Source organism: Crassostrea angulata, unplaced genomic scaffold (genome assembly GCF_025612915.1).
Source record: "Crassostrea angulata isolate pt1a10 unplaced genomic scaffold, ASM2561291v2 HiC_scaffold_104, whole genome shotgun sequence".
NCBI classification, from domain to species: domain Eukaryota; kingdom Metazoa; phylum Mollusca; class Bivalvia; order Ostreida; family Ostreidae; genus Magallana; species Magallana angulata.
Genome location: NW_026441659.1, coordinates 1 through 23,312, shown reverse-complemented (window position 1 = coordinate 23,312; position 23,312 = coordinate 1). Strand labels below are relative to the sequence as shown.

The window sequence follows — 23,312 nt, the reverse complement described above, 5'->3', positions numbered from 1 at the left end:
ACAAAGGATGGAAGTTAGAGTATCGTGGAAACTTAATGGTGGGATATTTTGACCATCCAGCTGGTACAATGTACACCTGTGATGACGAGTATCCAGACACTTTACATGGTGGTCGTGCAAATCAAGATGGTAGACTGTTTTATTCCGTAGAGGCTCGATGTGGTTTCTTGAAGTGCCCACCTTATGTGGAACGGAGAGAACTCGTTTGTGCTGTTTGTTTTAAGGAGAAAATATTAAACCATGAACCGCCAGTGAAGCCTTGGGATATCAGAGAAACGTTTTTATTATAGTTTATGCTTAAATGTCTTATATTATTTTAACTTATAATTTTATATAATCATAAAGCAGGGCTTTTTGTGTTCATTTTAAAATACCACAATTTCTGGACTGACGTTTTTAATGTAGCTGTGAAAAAAAATGTTTATTAGTGTCAGAAATAATAAAAGTGGATTAAAAAATGACTTTACCTGATAGAACTAACTCGGCATTCGAAGGACATTTTTTCCCCCATCTTGTGTAAACAACGCTCCTGTTTTTGGTTTCTTGAAACAATCAATTAAGTAAGAAATGTACTTGTAACATTACGGTATTCACATATTTTTAACGACATTTCATATATGTAGTATACCTTGCATCTTTTGTGCATCGACCTCTGTTTTTTCTTTAATAGCTTTCACTGATTTTTCGATTTTCTGTTTTTGGTCAAATATTAGAAATATAGTTATTTTGAATGTTGGAATTTTGAGGTCTATTCATTTTTTGAGACTTTTTGGTAAATTTGAGTCATCAGCGATGATTGAATATTGATAATTACTGATAATTACTGATAATTAACTTTTTGCATGCACGGCCTAGATGAAAATACTTGTTATTAATCTGATTTACATATATTGTAACAAAGATTGAGCTTACATGCCTGTGCGACTCAGAAATACACTTACCATAACCCCACATATTGAAGATAGCATGAATATGTGTGCGTTATTTCTTTATACAAAAGAGGTTTCATAGATACATAATCAAAAAACATCTTTGAAAAAACCCACACTTTTTAAATATTTTTTTAAAAGATGAATTAAGTTACATCTTTTTCACTTAAAATAAAACATGAAATTTATTTGATTCAAATAAACAGATAATAAAATATAATGATACATTTGTAAATTGTCAAAATCAACTTATCTTTATGAATTCTTAAACTATCACCTAGCGTCTATATCAGCAAGTATTTATATATATTACAACAAAGCCACAACAGCAGGTGCTTTTGTTCAACCTTCGCATTTTGAAAAAGCTAAACAGATCGAAATTAAATTAAAATTGTATACCATACATTTAAAATAACACAACCGAACATCCTGTTCTTTTGAAAAAGAACTATCCTTGCTAGCCTGTCACACATTTTTTCAGTTATTTGCGCAGTGGTAACATTTGGTATTGATATATTTTAACAACATTTTTATTCTGAAAGGCATGTGTGTATGGAATGAAACTATATCATCCATAAAAGATAGATTTATCTAAAATATCCGTCAATATGTAGTTCCTAATTACGTCCACCGTCTGCTGAGGGAAAGATACTAGTATGTGTGTTTGATCCAAAAGATAATAAACAAATACGTAAACAAAAAAGAATACCAATAAAACACTATGTATTCATTTATTATTGCTGTCAATAAAAAAGTAATGTTGAACATCAAACAACGACTATTGAATTAATGTCTTTAAGTTAACGTATTTATCTTAACGAGAGTCATTTTCAAACACATGCGCTAAGTAAATATGTCCTGTCTAAGATTAAAGAACGAACAGGTTACGATGAAGAACATGACCAAAGATATGTCGTTGCAGTATTTTAATGAAACAATCTCAAATTTCAAAATTGTTATCAAAACCACCATCTAATTATTAATCATTATTTCTAAACCGTGTGAAATGAATGCAGAGATGATTTTTTTTTTTTATTCTTTGATCGAGGTATCTTTGTCTTGCGTCAAGTGGGATAGTTTTGTATTAAATTTCGTCCTAAGTCACGTACCCATCAATATCAACTAAAGAAAAAGTCAAATAATTAGATATGAAAAAGCGTTTTAGTAACAGAGTTTTGATTCCATATTGTAAAACCATTTATTTTATATCGCACCAATCATTTATATCTTAAACATTATAAGTAGCGCACACCAAAAATTTGACTGATTATATTTAAATATATCTATCTATTATGGATAATAAAGTTTCATCCAATACACACATGCTTTTGAAATTAAAATGCGAGAATTCTTAAACGTCAGTTGAAAAAACAAGTAATTGTGTAATTGTACAATAACAAAAATAATTGCACAAATAACTGGGAAAATGTGTCGCAGAATACAGTGATGGAGTTGGTGGAGCGAGAGCTTTTGTTTATGGTGCGGAATTCGAAACATGCAACTCTCCCGGCAACTTGCACAAGCTCGCGGACCATGATGTACCGTGTGATGTTTGTCTTCTTCGAAATCAATCCGTCGTCAAAATGTTTACAGGTAAGTGAGAATTTTAGAAAAAAAATTTAAATATCATTTTTTATCTGTTGTTTCATGGACAAAGTATAAATATTTGTATTGATTTTTCAAATTAATAAACTTGTAACTTATTTGAGTTTGTAGATGAAAGTTTTCAGCTATTTTGTATTTTTGCATAGATATACAATCTTATGTGCATTGAATTTCATTATTTTTTATAGCCAGAAAAACCGTGTTACAAAGGATGGAAGTTAGAGTATCGTGGAAACTTAATGGTGGGATATTATGACCATCCAGCTGGTACAATGTACACCTGTGATGACGAGTATCCAGACACTTTACATGGTGGTCGTGCAAATCAAGATGGTAGACTGTTTTATTCCGTAGAGGCTCGATGTGGTTTCTTGAAGTGCCCACCTTATGTGGAACGGAGAGAACTCGTTTGTGCTGTTTGTTTTAAGGAGTAAATATTATTAAACCATGAACCGCCAGTGAAGCCTTGGGATATCAGAGAAACGTTTTTATTATAGTTTATGCTTAAATGTCTTATATTATTTTAACTTATAATTTTATATAATCATAAAGCAGGGCTTTTTGTGTTCATTTTAAAATACCACAATTTCTGGACTGAAGTTTTTAATGTAGCTGTGAAAAAAAATGTTTATAAGTGTCAGAAATAATAAAAGTGGATTAAAAAATGACTTTACCTGATAGAACTAACTCGGCATTCGAAGGACATTTTTTTCCCCATCTTGTGTAAACAACGCTCCTGTTTTTGGTTTCTTGAAACAATCAATTAAGTAAGAAATGTACTTGTAACATTACGGTATTCACATATTTTTAACGACATTTCATATATGTAGTATACCTTGCATCTTTTGTGCATCGACCTCTGTTTTTTCTTTAATAGCTTTCACTGATTTTTCGATTTTCTGTTTTTGGTCAAATATTAGAAATATAGTTATTTTGAATGTTGGAATTTTGAGGTCTATTCATTTTTTGAGACTTTTTGGTAAATTTGAGTCATCAGCGATGATTGAATATTGATAATTACTGATAATTACTGATAATTAACTTTTTGCATGCACGGCCTAGATGAAAATACTTGTTATTAATCTGATTTACATATATTGTAACAAAGATTGAGCTTACATGCCTGTGCGACTCAGAAATACACTTACCATAACCCCACATATTGAAGATAGCATGAATATGCGTGCGTTATTTCTTTATACAAAAGAGGTTTCATAGATACATAATCAAAAAACATCTTTGAAAAAACCCACACTTTTTAAATATTTTTTTTAAAAGATGAATTAAGTTACATCTTTTTCACTTAAAATAAAACATGAAATTTATTTGATTCAAATAAACAGATAATAAAATATAATGATACATTTGTAAATTGTCAAAATCAACTTATCTTTATGAATTCTTAAACTATCACCTAGCGTCTATATCAGCAAGTATTTATATATATTACAACAAAGCCACAACAGCAGGTGCTTTTGTTCAACCTTCGCATTTTGAAAAAGCTAAACAGGTCGAAATTAAATTAGAATTGTATACCATACATTTAAAATAACACAACCGAACATCCTGTTCTTTTGAAAAAGAACTATCCTTGCTAGCCTGTCACACATTTTTTCAGTTATTTGCGCAGTGGTAACATTTGGTATTGATATATTTTAACGACATTTTTATTCTGAAAGGCATGTGTGTATGGAATGAAACTATATCATCCATAAAAGATAGATTTATCTAAAATATCCGTCAATATGTAGTTCCTAATTACGTCCACCGTCTGCTGAGGGAAAGATACTAGTATGTGTGTTTGATCCAAAAGATAATAAACAAATACGTAAACAATAAAGAATACCAATAAAACACTATGTATTCATTTATTATTGCTGTCAATAAAAAAGTAATGTTGAACATCAAACAACGACTATTGAATTTATGTCTTTAAGTTAACGTATTTATCTTAACGAGGGTCATTTTCAAACACATGCGCTAAGTAAATATGTCCTGTCTAAGATTAAAGAACGAACAGGTTACGATGAAGAACATGACCAAAGATATGTCGTTGCAGTATTTTAATGAAACAATCTCAAATTTCAAAATTGTTATCAAAACCACAATCTAATTATTAATCATTATTTCTAAACCGTGTGAAATGAATGCAGAAATGATTTTTTTCTTTTATTCTTTGATCGAGGTATCTTTGTCTTGCGTCAAGTGGGATAGTTTTGTATTAAATTTCGTCCTAAGTCACGTACCCATCAATATCAACTAAAGAAAAAGTCAAATAATTAGATATGAAAAAGCGTTTTAGTAACAGAGTTTTGATTCCATATTGTAAAACCATTTATTTTATATCGCACCAATCATTTATATCTTAAACATTATAAGTAGCGCACACCAAAAATTTGACTGATTATATTTAAATATATCTATCTATTATGGATAATAAAGTTTCATCCAATACACACATGCTTTTGAAATTAAAATGCGAGAATTCTTAAACGTCAGTTGAAAAAACAAGTAATTGTGTAATTGTACAATAACAAAAATAATTGCGCAAATAACTGGGAAAATGTGTCGCAGAATACAGTGATGGAGTTGGTGGAGCGAGAGCTTTTGTTTATGGTGCGGAATTCGAAACATGCAACCCTCCCGGCAACTTGCACAAGCTCGCGGACCATGATGTACCGTGTGATGTTTGTCTTCTTCGAAATCAATCCGTCGTCAAAATGTTTACAGGTAAGTGAGAATTTTAGAAAAAAAAAATTTAAATATCATTTTTTATCTGTTGTTTCATGGACAAAGTATAAATATTTGTATTGATTTTTCAAATTAATAAACTTGTAACTTATTTGAGTTTGTAGATGAAAGTTTTCAGCTATTTTGTATTTTTGCATAGATATACAATCTTATGTGCATTGAATTTCATTATTTTTTATAGCCAGAAAAACCGTGTTACAAAGGATGGAAGTTAGAGTATCGTGGAAACTTAATGGTGGGATATTTTGACCATCCAGCTGGTACAATGTACACCTGTGATGACGAGTATCCAGACACTTTACATGGTGGTCGTGCAAATCAAGATGGTAGACTGTTTTATTCCGTAGAGGCTCGATGTGGTTTCTTGAAGTGCCCACCTTATGTGGAACGGAGAGAACTCGTTTGTGCTGTTTGTTTTAAGGAGAAAATATTATTAAACCATGAACCGCCAGTGAAGCCTTGGGATATCAGAGAAACGTTTTTATTATAGTTTATGCTTAAATGTCTTATATTATTTTAACTTATAATTTTATATAATCATAAAGCAGGGCTTTTTGTGTTCATTTTAAAATACCACAATTTCTGGACTGACGTTTTTAATGTAGCTGTGAAAAAAAATGTTTATTAGTGTCAGAAATAATAAAAGTGGATTAAAAAATGACTTTACCTGATAGAACTAACTCGGCATTCGAAGGACATTTTTTCCCCCATCTTGTGTAAACAACGCTCCTGTTTTTGGTTTCTTGAAACAATCAATTAAGTAAGAAATGTACTTGTAACATTACGGTATTCACATATTTTTAACGACATTTCATATATGTAGTATACCTTGCATCTTTTGTGCATCGACCTCTGTTTTTTCTTTAATAGCTTTCACTGATTTTTCGATTTTCTGTTTTTGGTCAAATATTAGAAATATAGTTATTTTGAATGTTGGAATTTTGAGGTCTATTCATTTTTTGAGACTTTTTGGTAAATTTGAGTCATCAGCGATGATTGAATATTGATAATTACTGATAATTACTGATAATTAACTTTTTGCATGCACGGCCTAGATGAAAATACTTGTTATTAATCTGATTTACATATATTGTAACAAAGATTGAGCTTACATGCCTGTGCGACTCAGAAATACACTTACCATAACCCCACATATTGAAGATAGCATGAATATGTGTGCGTTATTTCTTTATACAAAAGAGGTTTCATAGATACATAATCAAAAAACATCTTTGAAAAAACCCACACTTTTTAAATATTTTTTTAAAAGATGAATTAAGTTACATCTTTTTCACTTAAAATAAAACATGAAATTTATTTGATTCAAATAAACAGATAATAAAATATAATGATACATTTGTAAATTGTCAAAATCAACTTATCTTTATGAATTCTTAAACTATCACCTAGCGTCTATATCAGCAAGTATTTATATATATTACAACAAAGCCACAACAGCAGGTGCTTTTGTTCAACCTTCGCATTTTGAAAAAGCTAAACAGATCGAAATTAAATTAAAATTGTATACCATACATTTAAAATAACACAACCGAACATCCTGTTCTTTTGAAAAAGAACTATCCTTGCTAGCCTGTCACACATTTTTTCAGTTATTTGCGCAGTGGTAACATTTGGTATTGATATATTTTAACAACATTTTTATTCTGAAAGGCATGTGTGTATGGAATGAAACTATATCATCCATAAAAGATAGATTTATCTAAAATATCCGTCAATATGTAGTTCCTAATTACGTCCACCGTCTGCTGAGGGAAAGATACTAGTATGTGTGTTTGATCCAAAAGATAATAAACAAATACGTAAACAAAAAAGAATACCAATAAAACACTATGTATTCATTTATTATTGCTGTCAATAAAAAAGTAATGTTGAACATCAAACAACGACTATTGAATTTATGTCTTTAAGTTAACGTATTTATCTTAACGAGGGTCATTTTCAAACACATGCGCTAAGTAAATATGTCCTGTCTAAGATTAAAGAACGAACAGGTTACGATGAAGAACATGACCAAAGATATGTCGTTGCAGTATTTTAATGAAACAATCTCAAATTTCAAAATTGTTATCAAAACCACCATCTAATTATTAATCATTATTTCTAAACCGTGTGAAATGAATGCAGAGATGATTTTTTTTTTTTATTCTTTGATCGAGGTATCTTTGTCTTGCGTCAAGTGGGATAGTTTTGTATTAAATTTCGTCCTAAGTCACGTACCCATCAATATCAACTAAAGAAAAAGTCAAATAATTAGATATGAAAAAGCGTTTTAGTAACAGAGTTTTGATTCCATATTGTAAAACCATTTATTTTATATCGCACCAATCATTTATATCTTAAACATTATAAGTAGCGCACACCAAAAATTTGACTGATTATATTTAAATATATCTATCTATTATGGATAATAAAGTTTCATCCAATACACACATGCTTTTGAAATTAAAATGCGAGAATTCTTAAACGTCAGTTGAAAAAACAAGTAATTGTGTAATTGTACAATAACAAAAATAATTGCACAAATAACTGGGAAAATGTGTCGCAGAATACAGTGATGGAGTTGGTGGAGCGAGAGCTTTTGTTTATGGTGCGGAATTCGAAACATGCAACTCTCCCGGCAACTTGCACAAGCTCGCGGACCATGATGTACCGTGTGATGTTTGTCTTCTTCGAAATCAATCCGTCGTCAAAATGTTTACAGGTAAGTGAGAATTTTAGAAAAAAAATTTAAATATCATTTTTTATCTGTTGTTTCATGGACAAAGTATAAATATTTGTATTGATTTTTCAAATTAATAAACTTGTAACTTATTTGAGTTTGTAGATGAAAGTTTTCAGCTATTTTGTATTTTTGCATAGATATACAATCTTATGTGCATTGAATTTCATTATTTTTTATAGCCAGAAAAACCGTGTTACAAAGGATGGAAGTTAGAGTATCGTGGAAACTTAATGGTGGGATATTATGACCATCCAGCTGGTACAATGTACACCTGTGATGACGAGTATCCAGACACTTTACATGGTGGTCGTGCAAATCAAGATGGTAGACTGTTTTATTCCGTAGAGGCTCGATGTGGTTTCTTGAAGTGCCCACCTTATGTGGAACGGAGAGAACTCGTTTGTGCTGTTTGTTTTAAGGAGTAAATATTATTAAACCATGAACCGCCAGTGAAGCCTTGGGATATCAGAGAAACGTTTTTATTATAGTTTATGCTTAAATGTCTTATATTATTTTAACTTATAATTTTATATAATCATAAAGCAGGGCTTTTTGTGTTCATTTTAAAATACCACAATTTCTGGACTGAAGTTTTTAATGTAGCTGTGAAAAAAAATGTTTATAAGTGTCAGAAATAATAAAAGTGGATTAAAAAATGACTTTACCTGATAGAACTAACTCGGCATTCGAAGGACATTTTTTTCCCCATCTTGTGTAAACAACGCTCCTGTTTTTGGTTTCTTGAAACAATCAATTAAGTAAGAAATGTACTTGTAACATTACGGTATTCACATATTTTTAACGACATTTCATATATGTAGTATACCTTGCATCTTTTGTGCATCGACCTCTGTTTTTTCTTTAATAGCTTTCACTGATTTTTCGATTTTCTGTTTTTGGTCAAATATTAGAAATATAGTTATTTTGAATGTTGGAATTTTGAGGTCTATTCATTTTTTGAGACTTTTTGGTAAATTTGAGTCATCAGCGATGATTGAATATTGATAATTACTGATAATTACTGATAATTAACTTTTTGCATGCACGGCCTAGATGAAAATACTTGTTATTAATCTGATTTACATATATTGTAACAAAGATTGAGCTTACATGCCTGTGCGACTCAGAAATACACTTACCATAACCCCACATATTGAAGATAGCATGAATATGCGTGCGTTATTTCTTTATACAAAAGAGGTTTCATAGATACATAATCAAAAAACATCTTTGAAAAAACCCACACTTTTTAAATATTTTTTTTAAAAGATGAATTAAGTTACATCTTTTTCACTTAAAATAAAACATGAAATTTATTTGATTCAAATAAACAGATAATAAAATATAATGATACATTTGTAAATTGTCAAAATCAACTTATCTTTATGAATTCTTAAACTATCACCTAGCGTCTATATCAGCAAGTATTTATATATATTACAACAAAGCCACAACAGCAGGTGCTTTTGTTCAACCTTCGCATTTTGAAAAAGCTAAACAGGTCGAAATTAAATTAAAATTGTATACCATACATTTAAAATAACACAACCGAACATCCTGTTCTTTTGAAAAAGAACTATCCTTGCTAGCCTGTCACACATTTTTTCAGTTATTTGCGCAGTGGTAACATTTGGTATTGATATATTTTAACGACATTTTTATTCTGAAAGGCATTTGTGTATGGAATGAAACTATATCATCCATAAAAGATAGATTTATCTAAAATATCCGTCAATATGTAGTTCCTAATTACGTCCACCGTCTGCTGAGGGAAAGATACTAGTATGTGTGTTTGATCCAAAAGATAATAAACAAATACGTAAACAATAAAGAATACCAATAAAACACTATGTATTCATTTATTATTGCTGTCAATAAAAAAGTAATGTTGAACATCAAACAACGACTATTGAATTTATGTCTTTAAGTTAACGTATTTATCTTAACGAGGGTCATTTTCAAACACATGCGCTAAGTAAATATGTCCTGTCTAAGATTAAAGAACGAGCAGGTTACGATGAAGAACATGACCAAAGATATGTCGTTGCAGTATTTTAATGAAACAATCTCAAATTTCAAAATTGTTATCAAAACCACAATCTAATTATTAATCATTATTTCTAAACCGTGTGAAATGAATGCAGAGATGATTTTTTTTTTATTCTTTGATCGAGGTATCTTTGTCTTGAGTCAAGTGGGATAGTTTTGTATTAAATTTCGTCCTAAGTCACGTACCCATCAATATCAACTAAAGAAAAAGTCAAATAATTAGATATGAAAAAGCGTTTTAGTAACAGAGTTTTGATTCCATATTGTAAAACCATTTATTTTATATCGCACCAATCATTTATATCTTAAACATTATAAGTAGCGCACACCAAAAATTTGACTGATTATATTTAAATATATCTATCTATTATGGATAATAAAGTTTCATCCAATACACACATGCTTTGAAATTAAAATGCGAGAATTCTTAAACGTCAGTTGAAAAAACAAGTAATTGTGTAATTGTACAATAACAAAAATAATTGCACAAATAACTGGGAAAATGTGTCGCAGAATAGCAAGGATAGTTCTTTTTCAGACGTGTTTCGCACGCACAGGATATTCAATTTTGTAATTTTAGATGTATGGAATACATTTTCAACTTAATTTCAATGTGTAGCTTTGTCAAAATGCGTAGGTTGAACAAAGGCATCAGATGTTGTGGCTTCTTTGTTGTAATATATATAAATGCATGCTGATATAGAGGATAAGTGATAGTTTAAGAATTCATAAAGGTAAGTAGATTTTGTCATTTTACAAGTGTATGAATATATTTTCTCATCCGTTTATTTTAATCGAATGAATTTCATGTTTTATTTTAAATGAAAAGATATAACTGAATTCATCTTAAAAAAATATATAATAAGTGGAGTCTTTTTTCAAAGATATTTTTCGTTCCTTATCTATGAAACCTCTTTTTTACAAAAATCACAACAAAAAACACACAAACATCCATGCTATCTTTGGTCTGTGGGTTAAAATAAGTGTATTTATGAGTTGCAATCGCATGTAAGCTCAGTCATAAACAGCACACATACTCATAGACAACACACGTATCTTTGATTAGATATATGTAAAGCAGATTTATTACAAGTATTTTCATCTAGGCCGTGCATGCAAAAAGTTAATTATCAGTTAATATTCATGTAACATGGAAACTGCAAATTTACCAAAAGTCTCACACAATGAATATACCTCAACATTCTAACATTAAAAAAAATTTATTTTACCAATATTTTACCAAACAAAAACCAGAACTAAGGTTACATTTAGTTGATTTGACCTTAAGTGATTACAAAACTAATATTGTATTTTAACTGTGCTTCAGATGATTGTGGCTCTTATTCTTGTGATTTTTGTGATGGAAGTACGGGCTGTAACAAACGATGGAAGTTGTAAAGACATGCTGCAGCAATATCTGACAGGACATTTGTCATCTGCTCTAGGAGCATACCAAATAGAGGATTTGAGGGACGAATTCAAAAATCGAAAAATCAGTGAAAGCTATTAAAGAAAAAAACAGAGGTAGGTGCACAAAAGATGCAAGGTATAATACATGTATTAAATGTCGTTAAAAATATGTGAATACCGTAATTTTACAAGTACGTTTCTTACTTAATTGATTATTTCAAGAAACCAAAAACAGGAGCGTTGTTTACACAAGATGGGGGAAAAAAACATGTCCTTCGAATGCCGAGTTAGTTCTATCAGGTAAAGTCATTTTTTAATCCACTTTTATTATTTCTGACACTAATACACATTTTTTTTCACAGCTACATTAAAAACGTCAGTCCAGAAATTGTGGTATTTTAAAATGAACACAAAAAGCCCTGCTTTATGATTATATAAAATTATAAGTTAAAATAATATAAGACATTTAAGCATAAACTATAATAAAAACGTTTCTCTGATATCCCAAGGCTTCACTGGCGGTTCATGGTTTAATAATATTTTCTCCTTAAAACAAACAGCACAAACGAGTTCTCTCCGTTCCACATAAGGTGGGCACTTCAAGAAACCACATCGAGCCTCTACGGAATAAAACAGTCTACCATCTTGATTTGCACGACCACCATGTAAAGTGTCTGGATACTCGTCATCACAGGTGTACATTGTACCAGCTGGATGGTCAAAATATCCCACCATTAAGTTTCCACGATACTCTAACTTCCATCCTTTGTAACACGGTTTTTCTGGCTATAAAAAATAATGAAATTCAATGCACATAAGATTGTATATCTATGCAAAAATACAAAATAGCTGAAAACTTTCATCTACAAACTCAAATAAGTTACAAGTTTATTAATTTGAAAAATCAATACAAATATTTATACTTTGTCCATGAAACAACAGATAAAAAATGATATTTAAATTTTTTTTTCTAAAATTCTCACTTACCTGTAAACATTTTGACGACGGATTGATTTCGAAGAAGACAAACATCACACGGTACATCATGGTCCGCGAGCTTGTGCAAGTTGCCGGGAGAGTTGCATGTTTCGAATTCCGCACCATAAACAAAAGCTCTCGCTCCACCAACTCCATCACTGTATTCTGCGACACATTTTCCCAGTTATTTGTGCAATTATTTTTGTTATTGTACAATTACACAATTACTTGTTTTTTCAACTGACGTTTAAGAATTCTCGCATTTTAATTTCAAAAGCATGTGTGTATTGGATGAAACTTTATTATCCATAATAGATAGATATATTTAAATATAATCAGTCAAATTTTTGGTGTGCGCTACTTATAATGTTTAAGATATAAATGATTATTTCTGACGCTAAATTTTTTTTTTCACAGCTATATTAAAGACTTCAGTCCAGAAATTGTGGTTTTTTAAAATGAACACAAAACCCCTGCTTTATGATTATATAAAATTATAAGTTAAAAGAAATATGACATTTAAACATAAAATATAATAACGTTTCTCTGGTATCCCAAGGCTTCACTGGCGGTTCATGGTACGATCACAAAGGAGCAGCGGTTGATCTTCTGTGTTTACCAAGAGATCCAGAGTGGGGTGAATACATTGATGGAGTTAAAGGGACCAAAGCTTATGTTTTTGGTGCGGAATACGAAACATACTACACCATCAGCAACCTGCGCAAAGTCTATAATCATGATGTACCGTGTGCTGTTTGTCTTCTTCGAAATAAATCCGTCGTCAAAATGTTTCCAGGTAAGTTTTCTAAAAGAAAAATTTTAATATAATTTTTTTTATCTGTCGTTTAATGAAAAACGTATACATATTTGTAATAATTTTTTAAATTGATAGACATATAACCTTTTTGTGTTTGTAGATGAAAGTTTTCTGCTTTGCTTTTATTTTTGCGTAGAAATACAGTCTTATGTGCATTGAATTTCATTATTTTTTTATAGCCAGAAAAACGTGTTACAAAGGATGGAAATTAGAGTATCACGGGAACTTAATGGCGGGATATTATAACAGTCCAGCTGGTACAATGTACACCTGTGTTGACGAGCATCCAGACACTTTACATGGTGGTCGTGCAAATCAAGATGGTAGACTGTTTTATTCCGTAGAGGCTCGATGTGGTTCCTTGAAGTGCCCACCTTATGTGGAAGGGAGAGAACTCGTCTGTGCTGTTTGTTCTAAGGAGTAAACATTATTAAACCAGTACTGACTTTTTTTCTACATTTTGTTAGGGTAATTTAAGATTTGTTTCAACGTCAAAATATGAGTCAAAACTGCTCTCAGTTTTGTTGTAAAATCTCTCACATTTTAATTATAATTCTTTATGTTGTTATTGATTCCCTTGAGCTAGTCAAATCTAGAGAGAATAAAATATAAAATCTGTTGTGTTTTTATATATCCTATTTATTATAAGGGTTTTATTCGAAACCGCCAGGTTACGAGTTGAAAATGTAAATAAAACAAATAGATATCCGAAAGATAAGCGTCAAGTTTTTAAATCAAAATGATTTATTACATTGCGGAAAGCTTTATATTATTTTGAAGAATTAATTTATTTTTATTACTAATTCATCATGAAATATTTTCAGTAAAAACAACGACTCAGAAAAGCTAATGCTTTTTCCAGCCTATATGTTACACCCGTCAATTTTAGGATTGCTTGTCACTTTTTATATTCTAAACAGTTTATTCTAAAGGAACGCACGATTTAATTTAATTATGTTAATAGATTCAATGAAAATTGATGGAAAACCATAATCTAGTTTGTTATAAGTCATTCCATTTGCTAAAAGAGTATTTTATTGAATAACCTTGTCTTTCTGAAATGATTTGCTTGAAAAACGATCAATCCGTTTTAATACATATAAATGTAGTACACATTAATGTCATTTTGAAGACGAAACAAAACCAGACCGAAAACCAGGCACACATATTTCAAAAATCATCGATTATTTAAGAACTCTATGTCGTACTGTTATATCATCGCACATGTGCAAACGATACACTGAAGTGGATCGTACAGTGGCATTATAATTTTGCTGGGTTTTAAAAATTAGTAGCAAGTACCCGAGAGATCAATGATAAAGTATATATTGTTGTTTTCCTTAGTGAATCTTGGAACCATAACACAGGTGATGAGTATAATATGCATTGTTGATCAATTCTTTAAAACACCAGTAGCTCTCCCAAATAGCTTTTTAAAATTTTATTATCAGAACGAATTTCTGATCCACTGAATAAAATACATGTATATATATTGATGAAACAATTACAACAAGCATTCTGAGAGTATTGCATAAGCAATACACGTCCCCTACCGGATTGCAGAAATATTTGAAAACTATGCAGTGTTATGCAGAATATTATTTCTTACCGTCTTCCGTGTCCCGAATCAACAGACCAACCAGATAACGAACCCGATTGTAATAATACAAAAAACCCTGTCGATTAAATCTACAACACAATGCTTGCCACTATTTTACAGAACTTATTTGTTAGAAACAATAAAAGGAATGGTCCAAGTAATGCGCGCTGTTATTACTGACTACATACTTTCCTCGTTTATTCAATACACACCGAACCCGATAACGAACCCGAACATTAAAAAAATTGGAACATAAAAATTAATTTTCTCGAAAATACGTCAACCAGACGCTACAAAAACTTGATCTGTAGTTCGACATTTGGAAGCTGTTCAGCAAATTTCACAGTATTCCTCAAACGCATAAAGAAAAAAGGTGTGGAAAACTGAAGTGGGACAGACAGACAGACGGACGGACAGACGGACTGACGGACGCAGAGGAAAGCTATAATCCCCTCCGGTGATAACCGGTAGGGGACTAATAACAATCATATATATATATATATATATATATATATATATATATATATATATATATATATATATATATATATATATATATATATATATATATATATATATATATATATATATAAATATATACTCGACTATCATGGTCAATGTCGACGCTCGATATACATAGCATGAATGTCGACACTTAGGAAAATTGAGTTTATAAGCGTTTGCTAGTTGTAATTTGACAAGGATGGACTTTGATAAGATTGGTTTGCCGTAATTAATACATATCTTATCGTTTTATAAAATAGAATCTAAGAAAACAAGAGATGTCAGAATCGTGTCGACTTTCGCAATATATACGCGTCGACATTATGTTTTTCTGCAGAATGTCAACACGAAAAAATGTATATGTGTTTGAAAGGGGTATTACTGTTCCCGTCTTATTTCGTGTTTTGAAAAGAAAAATAGTTTTAAAATACATGGGGATTTTATTTATCAAAAACGCTACACATATTCAGTGTTTTCGTTTTATGTCGTCAACTGTATTTAGTTTTTGAGCGGAATTTGCAAATCTTTTAATAAATCGGTGCATTATCTCAGTTTTTCTAAAAATAGACAGAGAGTTGTCCCGCATGACAGTGATGCGGAAAGTCCCTTCTACTTTCGTTTTTCAACTTACTCGCGTATATTTACATTATGAATTCTTTATTCCTCGCGGCATTTCTTGTTTCTAGATTGTAATTTTTGTTTGAAAGAAACAAGAAATAGTTTTATAATTGTATCCACCGGTGTATAATAACAGCGTGCCCCCCCCCCCCCCCTTCCGGTAAGAGTACTTATCTGGTCGCGTCTTATTCTTTTTGAGAGCGTCATCATATATTTACAGGTTTTGTTATGTCTTAATTAATGTCTTAGTTAAAAAACACATGGATGCAGATATATCATGACATGACATGCAACACATCTTATATACTGTCGACGCCTTGTGCAAAAAATTGCGATTACGAATTAATTTGCAAAAAATTAAGGTTGTTCGGAAAAAGAGATCAAAACGAAGTAACTTTAACTTTCATCTAGGGGAAATAATCTGAACTACAAGGCATCATACAAATATTTAGGGATGATTTTTCAACGAAAATACGTGATTTTAAAGTGAATGCTGAAAACCAAGCCTAGTCCGGAGGATGTGCCCTGCGATCCGTCTTCTAAAGAATCAACGCAATTAAATTGGTTCGATTCCGAACCTTCGAAAAATTATTTTATTATTTTGTTATATCCCTTCTTTATTATCAGTGGGGTATGGGGATACAAGAAGCATCATTGTATTGAAACTGTACAAAATCGAGCCCTCCGATATTTTCTCGATGTTCATTGGATTACTCCGTTGCTAGGGAAAGCGGGTGTTAAAGTTCTAAAATCCGACACGAAATGAACATTTTGCGTCTTTTGAATCGACCAGTATATCCAAAACTTCGAACATATATCCTATTTAAATCAAGCTTTTACGTAGAAGAATATACGTTATGCTAGATCTCGCTTAACCCATCAGATCCTTGGCAATGTTTAGATGTGGTGTTCTTCCTCTAAGGATTGAAACAGGTCGCAATACAGAGGAGAACCGGTTCATGACAGAATATGTAAATTGTGTGACTTGAATGAAATTGAAACTGAAAAGTTTTCTTAGTAATAGTGTCCATTCAAAATATTACCAATTATAGTACTCTGTTCACTGATCTAACATGTAACTATCTTTGCCAAATTGCTCAATTTTTTCTATTAATTATACAACAAAAACATTTGACAAAGCCAACTAACTCCTAAAACATGCAAATTTTATTCACTTTGTAATAGTTTTAAAGCGACTTATAGGTCCATTGGCCGGGTGTATTGACATTATATCTGTAAAATGAATTGTGTAATTAATTATATACATGTACACATATCACTATAATAAACTATTGACTTAATTGCTATATATTCTGCTTCGTAATGACTCACAGGATGATTTGTTTATTGGGTTGTATATGTTTTATACCCATTCCCCCTATTCTTTCCAATTAATAAGTATCAAATCAGTGTATGACTCCTTTTTAAAACATAAATGATTTTCAAATTACATGTTGAATATATAACACTTTTGATTTGCAATTTTGACAAAATTAATGTAACGTTATAAATTCTAAGTAACATTGACATTTTTTGTTTTGTTAATATAACCTAAAACTACTACGTTATATACCAATAATTTATACTATTCGACTTTTCTTATCAGTTCTTTTGATTTATCATTTATTAAATGGGGCCTTTGTCCGAAAAGTCTTTGTGTGAAAGTTCTGAAAGTTTGACAACTAGAGAATCTACCCTCACCATATATTGATATAAAGTGATATTTTTGTACCCGGGGTCATTTTTCAAAAGCTTGAAAATAGTTTTCTGAACTGTGGCTGTGTTGTTTTAAACCCCTGTCACACCTGGCTGGCTGACAACGCACTAGAAACGCCGTGGGAGCGTGGTACAAACACTAATAAACGCAGAAGAAACACCAAGAGAGCGCGATGATCGCAGCAACAGCTCTCGGGGGTCGCTGTGTGAACGCAGCAAAAAAAAAGACTCGTTCAAACGCTGTGAGTGCACAATGAGAGTGCGATAAAGACGCAGTGAGATCCCACAGGACTCCAAGAGGTCTCCGTGCAAGTGAGGAAGGTGTATTGCTACATACATAAGGAAAAATGACTATTGGAAAAATTGAATTCATCGCGTTCATCATATATTTTTTTGTTAGGTTATCATCAATGGTTTGACTCTGTTAAACTAAATAGGGTACATGTACATTCAGCTTAACTTAACAATGAGAGTGCTAGACTATTGGTTAGTAACTCTGAAAATTTTCGTCCACACAGAACAGACATTAATTGTTTCCGAGCCCGATGTTAACACTCTATTTAATATTTATGTTAAATGGATGTATTTCAAGTATAAGAGAACCTATTTTTTCATTTTTCCCCTACATTGTAACTGTAGTTTTTACAATGGTGGTTGTCCACCACTAGTAGGTGCCATGAGAATCTCAGCCCACAGGGATAAAGCCTCCGATGTTTTCGAACCAAATGTTCTTTAACATTTGTTAACATATATAAAAACACTGCTAAAGGTTGGCACCGCTTGATAAATTCACAGCAGTAATGTCCACATGAAATATATATGCACGGTGGTTTATTTTATTTTTAATTCCCTTTGTGTACTGTAGGGTCTGATTCTGCTTAACTAGTTAGGTTACATGTACTTTCAGCTTAGCTTAACAGTGGTAGTGCTAGACTATTGGTAATAAACACTGAAAAGCACAGGGCGAAAAACAATCTTTAAGCAAGTCCTTAAAGGTGGCTTAAAGGTGGCGTAAAGGTGGCTTAAAGGATATACCATCTTTAAGCCACCTTTAAGTCACCTTTAAGCTGAGCTTATAGGTCCTTAATGTCCAAACTTCTTTAAGTCACCTTTAAGCCATCTTTAAGCCGCCTTTAAACATCTTTAAGTGGCATTTACGCTCCCTTTAAGTTGTCTTTAAACTATCTTTAAGTTCTCTTTAAGTCAAGTTTGATCAAGCTGAACAATAAAAACATATATTGAATGAAAAAGCTCTTTTATAGTGATGGGAGGAGGTCATCCGATTGATAATATAATTTCCAAGGAAGGGGGGTGGTGTTCCAGGCGGTTTTAATTGTCGCTCCATTAAACACAGATCGCTATCATCAACACCGCTCCGATGGACACAGATTGCCGATATAAAATTCTTTATAATTGTTTAGGGGTTTCAAAATTATTGTAGGGGTGAGCGCAGTCTCTGTATCTTAATCTGTGCATGAAACTAATTAAAGTATGTTTGTTTCCTATTATAAATTAATCGGTGAAATTTCTCTCTCTCTTTCTCTCTCTCTCTCTCTCTCTCTCTCTCTCTCTCTCTCTCTCTCTCTCTCTCTCTCTCTCTCTCTCTCTCAGTTCATATGGTCATTAAACAAAATAAAGATAATGAACCAAAAATGCATGATTTAATTTGATAATCGGTTTAAGGTTTGTATTTTTTTTTTTCAATTTTCAATATTTCTAGGGCTAACTCTAGATCTGCTAGATACAAGACTCTCAACTGCCTTTGTTATACTAGTATCGGGCAGGGTATTACTGCTTTCTTTGTCTAGACATAGTTTTGTTCGTTTGTGTATATCTAATTAGAGTCTAATGTTTGTCCAACTTAAGAACACCCCTGGAACTAACACAGAACATACAACATATACACAACAGTTGTGTCGTGTGCCCAGGTGCAGGTTTGTGTATATCTAATTATATTATCATTATGATGTTGACAGTTAGGTAAGCATAATACATGTAGTAGCAGTAGCACAATATAATGAGATGCCAGTGCCAGCATACATATATAAGTTCTACTTTCACTTTCTAAATGTGATCTCCCTTTGACAGCATCTGTATCATCATCTTTTAATATTTAAATAAGCTTATCATCGTTACCTATCAGTGAGTGAGTATCGCATTTGTAAAGTTTCTGTCATTTTAGTTGCAAAAGTTATTTTTTTCATTTGTCAGACTGCATGCACTATTGAGTTGACCCCATATTGACCCTGTATAAACAATTTCTTATTAAATTTGTGTATTACATGCAAGAAGGTGTAGACACTTTTTTTTATATGAGTTATAATATTATAGGAAGGAAGGAGTATTTCTTTCTTAATGTATTATAATGCATCAAATACAATATTGGTCATGACCTTATGGGACTGTTCTGACCCCACGAAACAGGAAAATACAAAATATCTTCTAATGTCATTATGATGCATCAAATGGTGTAAAGTACATTAATGACCCCCAGGTGTTGTCTTTAATAATAGGAAGGAAGGAGTATTTCTTTCTTAATGTATTATAATGCATCAAATACAATGTAGGTCATGACCTTATGGGACTGTTCTGACCCCACGAAGCCAGAAAATACAAAATATCTTCTAATGTCATTATGGTGCATCAAATGGTGTAAAGTACATTATAAATGTAACATTAATGACCCCCAGGTGTTGTCTTTAACCCCCCCCCCCCCCCGCATTTCTGAAATAGGAAATGATATGATACACTGTATATTTTGTTAACTTCTGAGATCTGAGATCCTCATCCCTAAACCATATAATTTATTTTTGCTCTTTGTGTCATTACGCGTAAAATTGTATATAGAGTATGCCCCCTTGGAGACACCCTGACATTTTAGAACTAGAAATATTAATGTATTTTATCTTATTCATATGTTATACAGTAGCGTTTGATCCATGTGGGTATTTCCTAGGCTAATGATGTCACTGCTTTGTTTAGGAGACTTTACAATTGCCCCATATAGGCGAATACACATGGAAGTGATGCATATAACATTTTGTTTATAAATCTTAAAAATTGAATTAAGCAATTTCCAAAATGTTAATGTGAATCACGAGAGAAAAAGCAATCAAGAAATGATTTAAAATTTGTTACTGTACACATGTAAGAATGTATTAAGAAGACTGAATCTTTATAACTAGGTTAGATTGTGGGGGGGGGGGTGAATGTGGAGTATAAACATTTATAATTTGAATCATTTATTGTTATAAATTTAACTTGTCAATGAATACTACTTATTGATCCCAAGGTAGAAATATGACCTCTGATCATATCTCAATAGATCATTTGTTAATTATGCAAGGTGTAAGGGTTAGGGTTAGGGTTAGGGTTGGGGTTAGGGTTAGGGTTATGGGTTAGGGTTATGGGTTAGGGTTAGGGTTAGGGGTTAGGGTTAGGGTTGGGGGTTAGGGTTAGGGTTAGGGGGGTTAGGGTTAGGGGGGTTAGGGTTAGGGGGTTAGGGTTAGGGTTAGGGTAAAGGCATATTTACGAAATCATTTGCTGTATCAACTTTTCAATGTCATCGAATTGTCACGTGGTCTTTGAAGGGCGGAGTTAAAGCTGGATTGATACATAAATATAGTGATTGTTGTTTAGGTTAAATTTCTTTACCAGCCATTTTACCTCACATTTAAATCTGAAACCATAAACTTGTTGTTGAACCCTGTATGGGGTTAAGTTTTGAACTTATACTTCAGTAGAAGCTCTTTAAAGACGAAACAAATTCATTTAATGTTCCGGTTTGCATTAAAATTTACAAATATCAATTATTGTAAATGACGAAATGAACTCTTCTTAAAACTCCCACAATAGATGTTAAGCTGGAATGTTTGATTTAAAAGGTTAAGGTTAAAAGATGAACCTTAAATGTCTTATTAAGTTTTCTAGGTATTAGTAAAGTTGTGTAAAGTCAACACAACAGTCATAACCGCATAACCATGATTGAAGTTAGTTGAATAGAGTCAGAGTTAGTTCGATATATAGAGGTTAAGAGTCAAGATACAAGTCGTCCGTCTAATCCGTTACGTTTTCCCTCACTGTCATATGTAGGTTAACATTAAGTTAGAATTATTAATAAGCGAGTTCCCCCTTTTTAATGTGTACGGAGCGGAGAGTAACTGTTTGTATAATTGTGTTATTAACTGGAATAAATGTGGAAAATACAGCGAGTGTTGAGCTAATTCCCTAGTAATCGCCCGGGACAGAAAATACCCCATACGGTACAAACCCGGCGGTTATATTACTCCCCATAAAGCACTGATGGTAGCACAACATTTTAAACTTAGATACAGTATTACGGTTTAAAATAATGTGCAAAGTAGAATGTTTGCCTTTTCTCGCGTGCCTTGTTCATTCATTCGGAAATGCTACACTTTTGATTTAAAACAATTCCTAGATGATTACTGTAGTATTAGATTGTTCACAATACACTTTTGCAGGACCCAGATGCCGGGATTTCTATCTTATATAGAATATTTGTAGCGGAACTTTAAAATACATGGTTTAGTCCGGCTGAATGTAAACCTCCATGGTTACTAAAAAGTAGTTGTATGCAGTATCTAACACTCTTTAGAGCACACGCGGTAAATACCAATGAAGGACAAGTCATCTGCCAAAGAGGACATCTAAGGCGTGTTCAGCAAAGCGAGTGCTCGCGAACGCTTGCCAAAATTTGTGTGGCGGGTACAGGGGATTTTGGCGAGCGCTTGCGTGCACTTGCTCTCCTGAGCTCGTCTCTGCTAGGTATGATGGTTATACCTGTATTTGGGCTACCATACTGTAAAACATGCATAGTACCGTCTAGACATGATAAAGGCAGGTTGATAGTACGCCTCCCTGTCGAACACCTTGTTTTACTGGAAATATTCCGATTCATATTGATTTAGGACAATTGAATTTAGTGTGCTTTGATGAAATTTGGTGATGTAGGACAATACTTGGCCAAACTTTGTAAAGTTTGAACATGAGTCCAGGCCTTCACTCGGTCACTCTATCAAACGCCTTGCTAATGCCCGGAAAATATACGTATACATTGCTTTCTTTCTATATTATTATGCAGTGATAACTACATTTAATAAAGTTATAACAACCGATCTATAAATACTTAGACTTCAATATATGAAAACCGTTAAACACAACGGTGGTGTCACATACCATGCGGTCTAGGTATGAGCTATGGCTTCGATGGATAAAGTTATCAAATTGATTATTAAGTTGAAATATGTTTAACTGATCAATGCAACAACGGATACTGTATAAATGCTTCACAGCTATAATCGCTATAAAACAGGTAAATTATGTTACCCAGAATGGAGAAGAAAACCGCTTTACGTATGCAGATTTTTATTGGCGGGAAAAAAATTAAAAAAGATTCTCGAATCATTACATGTGTTAGATCGGTTTGTCCATTGTGAGACAGCGATGTAAGACATTGTAAAACGTAAACATACATCAATTGCTGTAAGGAAACGATCGATCAATGATCGAATGTGCTAACTCCTTGAAGAAATTGTTTTACTTCACTGATTACAATTTAACATATTTTCATTT

General features: G+C 32.1%; 1 protein-coding gene across 1 annotated transcript; it reads left to right on the top strand.

Moving 5' to 3' along the window:
• The first annotated feature begins 5,117 nt into the window (after positions 1–5,117).
• On the top strand, positions 5,118–13,901 carry LOC128169166 (uncharacterized). Its single transcript, XM_052835327.1, has 8 exons — positions 5,118–5,264; positions 5,467–5,611; positions 7,852–8,007; positions 8,212–8,426; positions 11,405–11,508; positions 11,723–11,787; positions 13,025–13,261; positions 13,462–13,901. Exons 1-8 carry the CDS (start codon positions 5,118–5,120, stop codon positions 13,704–13,706), a joined length of 1,314 nt encoding a protein of 437 aa, XP_052691287.1. The 3' UTR covers positions 13,707–13,901.
• Positions 13,902–23,312: the final 9,411 nt, after the last annotated feature.

Bases quoted from the DNA above. Each gene is read 5' to 3' on its own strand.
- LOC128169166 (XM_052835327.1), top strand. From the start codon at position 5,118: ATGGAGTTGGTGGAGCGAGAGCTTTTGTTTATGGTGCGGAATTCGAAA. The intron at 8,427-11,404 runs GTTTGTGCTGTT...ACTGTGCTTCAG, and splicing joins ATGTGGAACGGAGAGAACTC to ATGATTGTGGCTCTTATTCT. The intron at 13,262-13,461 runs GTAAGTTTTCTA...ATTTTTTTATAG, and splicing joins CGTCGTCAAAATGTTTCCAG to CCAGAAAAACGTGTTACAAA.